At 36.2% G+C, this 9,435-nt stretch overlaps 1 protein-coding gene across 5 annotated transcripts; it reads right to left on the bottom strand.

Annotated features, from left to right (window-relative positions):
- Positions 1–364: 364 nt before the first annotated feature.
- LOC121983913 lies at positions 365–8,675 on the bottom strand. Of its 5 annotated transcripts, none has more exons than XM_042536605.1 (8): positions 8,260–8,675; positions 8,115–8,195; positions 2,000–2,185; positions 1,515–1,659; positions 1,292–1,404; positions 1,003–1,065; positions 857–940; positions 365–743 (listed from the first exon to the last, which is right to left on the bottom strand). In XM_042536605.1, the coding sequence occupies exons 2-8, from the start codon at positions 8,133–8,135 to the stop codon at positions 651–653; spliced, it is 705 nt and encodes a 234-aa protein (XP_042392539.1). In that variant the 5' UTR covers positions 8,136–8,195; positions 8,260–8,675; the 3' UTR covers positions 365–650. The 5 variants fall into 5 exon arrangements, with proteins under 5 accessions (XP_042392539.1, XP_042392540.1, XP_042392542.1 ...); XM_042536606.1 differs by having other exon boundaries at positions 365–740; XM_042536608.1 differs by having other exon boundaries at positions 857–925.
- Positions 8,676–9,435: the final 760 nt, after the last annotated feature.

Raw genomic sequence — 9,435 nt, 5'->3', positions numbered from 1 at the left:
ATATTTTGCACATCACGAGGATACTGTACATATTTTAAAAATGTCATGATGTCTTGAAATTTAATCTGATCCATCCGATCGACAATAGGACACAGGGACAGAGGAAAATGGAGACAGAAAATCCAAACTAATATTTAATAGGTTGATAAAAGTTTTAAAATTTTATTTATTTAAGAGGTTCATAAGAATTTTGAAACTTTCTTTATTTATTTAATAGATTGATAAAAAAATTATTAATAAACATAATTCATAAATATTATTTACAAATATTAATAAATTGAATATATATGTTAAAAAAAATATTTAATTTAATAATTTATTTAAACTTATTCATTTAATTGATCTCATGTATATTAAACAAACATAAATAAATTTAAATCAAATTGAACATCAACCTTACTCACAAACGTTAGGTTCAACTTTGGCACAGTGCGCAATACATACTTTCAGTGTCATTTCATTTAAAACTTTCAACCCCATTGGGGAACACTTTGCATCAAAAATACTAACAATCTTCTTTGCTATATTTAGCATAAATATATCTTCGACTCCGAAACCTTCCGCTCAACCAGCATCTATTGAGCGCATCGGCCGAGAGGTGAGTCCTCACGATCTTTCTTGCATTGACTGAGGACCACATTGATTTGCAATCACTCTATTTTTAGGAGTGGAGAGTCTTCAAACTTCAATCTCTTTGCTGCATGAATGAAGCTCTCGATCACCTGCATCTCATCCAGTTGCTTCTGGCAAATGGGTGGACATATAAAATCCAATGGATAAAATTTTAGAAACGTCAAAATTGAAGGCTAGCCAAAGAGCGAGAGCAGATCGATCACTAGGGCAGACTGATGAGTACCTGAGATAGGAAATGACACTGCACTCCATGAACCATTTGTTCCTTCGTTGGGTTTGGGTTGACACTCACCTGCACCATTTTGAACTGTGTTCATGGGTTTCACGTGAGTCTGAAGCTCTGAGTAGGAAATTCTAATAAGAAGTTACCAGATCGAAGTGCCTCCAGTATCTCCACAGGGTAGTTGTCCCGAGTCTTGACAAATTTACTCTCTGTCAATGATCTACAAAGTGTAAGCATGAGTTTCAAATACAATACTGCGAATCTACAAGCTAGTTTCAAGAAACATTCGAGACTAAAACAAAAATAAAACTGTCAATGCTATTCCCAAGTTCGAATGTATACTTTATAAAAAAAGCTACTTTTCCAGTGAGAGAATTTTGTTTTTATAACGTTGCCTTACAAGCAGGACACAGACATCGGGAAAGTGTAACCTACCGTTTGAGTCTTATATCCATGGGATTGAGTGTCATCGTAGCAACTCCGATCATTAAATTCGCCACAAGATATTGATGGCCTGGTATGTTGAACCCCTAGCTTTCTTGAGCTAGCTGTGAACAAAACATGGTTCATGAACATATTGAGTTGAAATGAGTGAATATGAGGAATCTGATTTCCATATTTATCTGGAATAGTTGGAAAAAAGTTTTTTAAGAAATACTGCAATCAATCTCTTTAGCCCCCTCATCGGAGGTGCTGTAGAAACTTGTGTAGACTATTTCAGCTTCATCCTCGTCTCCGGTTGGTGTTTCTAAAACACTCAAAGCGTTTCTTTGAAGCTTTACTTCCACCCCATTCTTCAGAACCTGTTGTAAATACAATTATCTTTTGGAAAGATTGATATAAATTAACTCATGTAATATGCAGCGTCAAGTTTCTATAAATCAGGTATCTGATAAGGCAAAACGATTAATTATAAGAGAAATGTAAAAGAATGATAACAGCAATCATTAGCAGTATCATAAGAGTCTCTCTGAAGATTCCACATGCCGTAAAGGAAAAGTATGAATAATAACAAAATGGGAGATACGATTATCAGATTTTCAACCAAACATATGAATTGTCAGATTTTGTTAAAATACAAAATAAATTGACAAACATATACTGGAAGAATCTACTGTGTTAAAAAATAAACAAGGACGTTACCAGCCAATGCCAACCACCAAATCCAACAGCCTTCTTGACAACTCCTTGCAGCCCAACCAAAACTGACTTTGTCCTATTGTTACCAGTAATGATGACTTTAGTGTGTCTAGGAAGCACTGAGAGTTCTTCTCCACTTTCTTCCTGAGATGGACAAGGTGTATGACCTGTGCAGAACTCAGCTTCCATCTGAAAAAGTGCATAAAACATGACCCTTAATTGATTTATAAACCATGGAGTAGATGAAACAAAAACTAGTTCAACTTAAAAATAGCTGATATGATAACTACATGATTCTGCAAAATAGGAAATGGATGTGCTTGTGGTTACAACGTAGAAACCCAACCTGTATCATTCCTTCACCAATGGTAAGTTGGTGGCGTTAAATTGGTAGAACACAGGACCAGCTTTGGCAAGTTGCACCAAAAGCTAGCAAAAGGTTGGCTAAGATAAGGGAGCAAGAATCTATGAGTAGACCATCCAATCTACTCCAAAATAATTAGAAATAGGTTTACACAAGCTATAAGGTAAAGGGACCCCCACTGAAAGATCAATAACCCTCATGGATTGCAACTGCAACTTGTTGGTCAAGGACAGACAGGTAGGAGATGACGTTGGCCTTTTGGTGGGACTTCAATACTGAATGTAATCCAGTTTTTCAGTTTGAAACTAGCTGGTTGATGTGAAACAATTGGGGAAGGAGGGGCCCCACCAGTTCAGAAAATTATTGACGGAAGGCACGATGAGTGATATTGTGCCTACCGATGTGAAAGCGATAGAACTAGAATGAATTGGAGGTTCGTCCAATTCTATCTACTGATGAACTTCAATTTTCAATTACCAAGCTTTTCATCTTTCAACAGAGATGAAGAAGAGAAGGCATGCATTATTGATTTCATAATCGTATATTTGTATGCAAAAACCATGTAAATTCTTTCTAGCAAGCTCACAGTGACAATTTTAAATCCACACCAAAATCACTTTTATAAATAAACGATCTCAAGCTGTATTATGGAAGTATGGATAAATAAACAATCCAGAGACAGAAATCATAGGATTGACCACTGACTAGCTCAAAAAAGTCGGATGGAATGGATTCCATTACACTAACGCCTCGGAGAAATTTTCTACTGAACCATTTGCTCGAGAAAAAAAAATGTTGCAATTTTGAAACAATCAGTGGTTCAAGCCACTTCTTTCACCACGCAAAAGAGGGAAAATGAGCCAAAGTTCCTCTCGACATCCAAAATTCCAGAGATCATAATCGATTCCAGCAACCGAATCCAATTCCAAACAGTAAGAAAGAAACAAGTCAAATCAAATGGATCCATACCAATCCATAAATTAGAATGATTTTTTTTTAAAAAAAAAAAACGAAGAAGAATAGAAACCTCGGAATCGGAAACGCGTCACAATGCCTCGATCCAGCAGAGTACCTAACAGGAACACAAAGAATGGCCGAAAATGCGGGGGCTTTACCTCATAAAAATGCCATCTTGGGCGGCAAATCGGCAAATTGCACCTGGAGAATGGATTTCACCGCTATCATGGTTAGGGTTGACGACCAGGCGAGCGGAGAGGAGAGACAAAGCAGAGCACGATACGTAAAGACTGCTGGCCAACTACCGAAGAAGTAACGCGGACCAGGAAACGGGCCCACGTGGGACGCCTAGGAGCACCGCGCCCAACACCTATGACCTATCCCATGACCGCGGGGCCCACAGCAGCGCTTCAATTATTGATCTTTAATAAATAGAGAATAGAAATTATATATTATTTTTTAAAGAACGGTTCAAAAGAAAATATGATATTCAAATGAATAATAATAAAATTAGAAAATAATTTTTTGAAAATAAAAAATAAGGAAGTATAAAAAAAAAGGAAAGATAATATTAGTGCACCGATGTTGTCATATGTTCCTAACATTTAAATCGTGAAAATAATTTATTACAAAATGCAAAATAAAACTGCATAATGCTATTTTTCCAGAGATTCATATTGATAGAAAGTTTTAGGATAAATTAGAGAAAAATTTCTAAATACAATTTTAATTTTAGACAAGTCTCACCTTTAAAAAATTTTGTTTCCATTTCCTCTCTATAAAATTTATTTGCTTCAATTTTTTTAATGCAAACATCCTTACATAACTACCCCTCATATTTTTTTAATAAAAAATCAAAAAATAAATAAATATTTTTTTAAAATCAACACTTTAAATTAAAATCGAAAATATTTTTTTTATCAAATTAAGTATGTTTTTTTCCTTTTTAATATAATTCATCCTAAATTTAACATAATTTAAAGGGAATCTATATATTTTCCATCCAATTAAACACTATTTAAAAAAATCTAATATATTTTTCATCGAGGTGGAAAAAAATCATATTTAATTTGATAAAAAATATACTAGATTCGAATTCAAATCGGTTGAATTTAAGAGAAATTATATTCATTTTTAAATTTTTTTTATATAAAAAATATGAAGGACAATTAAGTAAATTGATATCCATTATATTTGATTATGGAATGAAATAATTAGTAGGGATTATCTTATCCGTAAATTGTGGACCAGGGGATGGTCCCTTGTATGAAGATCCTTGATTTGGATAGATTCCACCTTTAAACAGGTGAAGTCCATCTAAATCAAGGGTCTAAAAAAATAGATCATCCTCTGATTCGCAATTTACGGACTAGAGGATCCGTCCTCGGAGTGAAAATAGTTTTTTTAGCAATAGGACTGTATGTAAAATTTAATTTGTGATATGAGACAGCATATATTTGAAAATTTTACTATTCATGGAACCACTTATCACAATCAAATAAAAGAATGAAACAAATTATTCTCATGTTTTATTCTATTTCACTCGACCAAAGGTATTCTAAATTGTTAATTGACAAACTACAAGAACATCAGGCAGAGCAGATGTTCAACTAAATACCTTCTACATGGAACCAATGATTCTATCAACACCTCTACAATTAAGTCTCTTTTGTCAAGGCAAATGACTCCACAGAATACTCTACTTTTTTTCTGATACTCACTTTCCTTGGATGGAGTCAAAACTAATGGTCATGCCTTTAAAATTGAAGCCAGAAACACCAGCACAGGCCTCCTTGTTCCTTCTCTTTTTTGCTAATATGATCTTTCTTGGACTCGACTTTTCTTGATTTGCAAAGTAGCGTTTTAGATGATTCCACCCTCCTATCCAGGGAGCAATCTAGACGAAATAGAAATTCATAAAAAGGTAATAAGTATGAGTTAAAACAATCTTATCACATGTTTCATATTAATGCCTTTGCTCCTTCATTCTCATTAAGACAACATATAGGTTTTTCCATGGACAAAGGGAATTCACTATGAAATCCAGTAAAACCATGTGTATGTGATCAGTTCCTGGGGAACAATGAATCCCGTTGTGGAAGTGCAGGAATTTAGGCTCAAAATGATTTCACCCAGGCTCTTGAGCCTATCTAAAGATCTCCCAACCTTGCTCATCTTCATTCTTATGTCAGACTAATAATGTGTTCTAGCAACCCAACATAATGATTGCCAAGTCAATTGTGCTCTACCTATATAATCAAACTAAACATCTAAAAGATGCACCGGGCAACTAATATGGTGAGCAAATAGGGTTCCATTAGCTCCCAGATTCCAAAGAAATCTTCTTTTTAAAGATGTTTGGATGGTTTACAACATGGTGAATGCAGGGATAGCGGAATTTGTGAAATTTCAAGCTATTAGAGCATTATGAAGACTAAAAGATGGCTTAGAATTTCTTTGGAGACTATAGAAGACCATATCACTTACAGACAAAAAAGGTTTTTTGCTAGATGAGAGGTTTGGTGTTCAGAAAGTGCTAAACATGAAACTTTCCATTGTTTCCTTATCAGTGTTGAGAGAGTACTCTATGGAGGACTGAAAGATTTCTTGTAGAAGGTGAAAGTAATCAGTAGTTCAGTTTTCATTGCAATTTTGCTATGGTATTAAACATCATTAAATTTGTCTTATTCCTTTTTGTGTTGGAATTATTCTACCAAATACAATGAGGATTATTCTACCACGTGATTTTTGATCTAATGGTGATTCCACATTCTAAAAGCACCCATTTTCACTCTCCAAGTGTGCGGTTTATGATGGATGATTCTAACAAATAGTGCCAAAGTAGTTCGTAACCTCATCTACTGGTAATAACATAAAATATTATCTATTTTCAATATTGCTTTCTTCCTTTTTCCCCCATTATTTGTGTTCTCTGCATTTGTTTCGCTTCTGACTGTAAGTAGGAGTAAAAGTTTATGCTCAAAGAACAGGGTAAATTAATGTGGCAGTTCAATTTTGTGCCGCTGTTTGGTTGTAGTAGGCACTCAAATTCAATTATAGTAGAAGATGCTACTTATAATTGATCCTATCCGAAAATCGGGAAGATGGCTAGCTGGGATGTGGCTATTGTGTTGACTAGATGTAGATCTCGCTTTGCTCTACAATACAAGAAACATCAGTGATGAGCTCAAGTCAGTCACCGGAATAGTAAAAGAAAGTGGAGCAACAATGAGCGCAAACGTGAATAGTGAATAACGCGTACCTCCACCGGTGCATGGACCCCTTTCTATAGCACCTGAGCGAGCGACGTGTACGCTCCTCGAGGCATGGGCATGTTCTCCAATTTGTCCTATGAAATGACCTGTCAAGAAAGTGCTTCTGACACCATACCTTAACAGGGCATACCCTTGACAAGACAGTAGAAGCTTCCACCGTACGATCTGTCTATTGACCATGCCTTGTGTCAGCAGCACTATCTCCCAGAAGGATATTAAGAGATACATCAATGATCCCTCTGCTCGGCCAAGTGGGATAGTCGCTTGGCTGGAAACTCCTCCACTCGGACGGAATCGACTGCTCTTTCCTGCGGTGACTCGACTCGATAGCTTGTTTCCATCCGACCGGACTAACGCTCCGTTCATCCCAACGTTCCTCTTTTCCGTGATGAGCGCCTGATGATCTTAGTTGTACGGGCGTTCTATTTGGACCAGCCTTTGTCGGTCGAGAGGTTCATGCCCGATCGGCCATTGCAGGAGGGCTCTGCTTTGTCACTGCAGGAGAGCTCCGCTCGGCCCCCTTTGGTGAGCCCGTTGGTTTTCTGACATTGACCTCCTTGACTTTGACCTCCATGTCGGCTGCTATCTCCGTCCTTTGACCCTCACTTAGTGGGCTCACCGCATTAATAATAGATTCCACAATTTGATTGAGGTGCCACTATTTGATTTTGCAGAATATCGGCACAGTAGTTAAGACTTAAGAGTCACAATTCAGTTTTGCAATGTGGCTAGTTTTCGTTATAGTAAATACTACAATTCAGTGTAGGAAACTAAATAACTTTGATAATAGTATTGCATGTGTCATTATATAAAGTCCCCTTCACCAGACTTTCAGTGAACAGGGCCTTCATATAAGTTTTATTGACTCAACATATGTGTTGGTTCTATCCCAGCTGATATTATATTGGCACTATAAGGTGGTCAAAACTCGAAATGGAATTTTTTAAAGAGAAGCAGAAAAGCTTGCAGTATGTAAAGGTAACATTTAGCAGAAACAATGATCACTAATCAGTGGATTCCAATGGGTTCTCAATGGCTGAGATGTTAATTTTCCAGCTTTCTGATAAGTTTAACTGTCACAAGTTCCTCTTACAATTTGGATGTTCTGTTTAGGAATATCAATGTTAACTTGGATGACAAGGAATAAAGTTCAAAACAGAAATGAACAAAACAAATACAGAAATGACACTGGTAATCCACAAATTCAGCAAAGATCAGCACAAACCAGTCCCATAATGAGATGATAGATTAGCAATTAGGACCATTTGATATGCTCTTGATTCATACAATTAAACAAGTAACCACACTTAGTGCAGTATGAGATGGTATGTACATAGTTGTTGGCACAACAAAGAAGTGGCTTAGTGCCAATTAATGCTAATTATTGTATGGCATGTATTACAACGCACAAAGTTGGTGGCCAACACTCTACTCAAAAAATATTAAGAAGACGGAAGAAAAACTGAAACAAAAACACTTGCTTCAAAAAAGAAAAAAAAAGCAAGAGTTTTCAGAAGAATACCTCTAGAGCAACAACCCCCATCACTGAATGCTGCAAATGCAGGATTTCCCTGCCACTGCAAATTCCCCTTCCTCCAACACACTACGAATTGCAAAACAAAAATCAGATCCACATCTTTGAAATGTTGTTAAACAAAAGAACTGACCTTGAATGGAACACTTGGACATGAGCAAGGTCTCTGCCATGGGCATCAGGCCAGCTGACTTTCCTTCTCCCATCCCTCACCATCACATCCTCCTCCTCCTCCTCCTCCTGCTGCTGTTGTTCTTCCACTCTGATTGGCTTCTTGAGGTTGCTCTTCAAAGGAGAAGGAAGAGGAGGAGGGGGCAGTTGTTGGCCGACAGGACCAATGTTGTGCAGTGTGATGGGAGCGTAGCAGGAGCACAGCGAAGAGGAGCTCTCACTGTCTCCTCCTGAGGTGGACAGGATCATGAAGCTTGGGTGAAAGTTGGACTGGAGGGAAGAGAGGGGGGAGGAGAGAAGGGAGAGATGGGAAAAGGAAGGAGAGAGGTGGAGTTGGAAAGTGCATTGTAGAGATGATCGATCTTTGCCGACAGGGCTGCGAATAGATTAAAAATCCGACAGAACCGATTAAATCCAAATAGAATAAATTGATTTTTTTTTCCAATTGATCCAAACTTTTTAATAAAAATCGGATAAATCTAAATATGCTAATTTTATATTGATTTTCAAAAATAAATATTATTGCGGTGTTAAGATTTAACCGAGTTTTAAAATCAAAATTGAGTTATCTAAAATAATAAAAAAATTAAGAAAATTGAAATTTTGAAATAATCAAATTAAAAGTTTAAATTCGATTCATTGGATTAGTTAATTCGGTTTAACTAATTTTTTTTTAATAAGACAATGCTCCAATGAATATATCCTATCAAAAGTATTCATAAATAGTGAGGAAGATAACGTATTAGGTAGATAATTTTGATATTAATTATACGAAGATCTTAAGTTAGAAAAGATGACTCCAAATAGTCAGTGATCCAGTTGAATTTGATGAATAGTAAAATAAATAGTAAGATGAATAATGACTATGAGTATATAAAATTATGTAGCGTTGCATACCTACGTCTGTAGATGGAGATCCCCTTTTATAGTGTTATTATTTGTCTGTGCATCAATCTCAAAGTATTTCTAAAAAAGGACAAATCATAGAGATGCTCTAACACCTTTTCGAAAATAGACTCGCAATCTCTGCGTTTGACAGGTTGGAAGATTCTAGTGTACAACTTGTATATGGAATATTCTCTATTATCCGTGACATAAAATATCAAAAAAGAATATTGAGCTGGTGAACCATTAATGT

This window comes from Zingiber officinale, chromosome 5B (assembly GCF_018446385.1).
Source record: "Zingiber officinale cultivar Zhangliang chromosome 5B, Zo_v1.1, whole genome shotgun sequence".
Taxonomy (NCBI): Eukaryota; Viridiplantae; Streptophyta; class Magnoliopsida; order Zingiberales; family Zingiberaceae; genus Zingiber; species Zingiber officinale.
The sequence above is the reverse complement of the archived record's forward strand: the minus strand, read 5'-3'. Positions and strand labels throughout refer to the sequence as shown.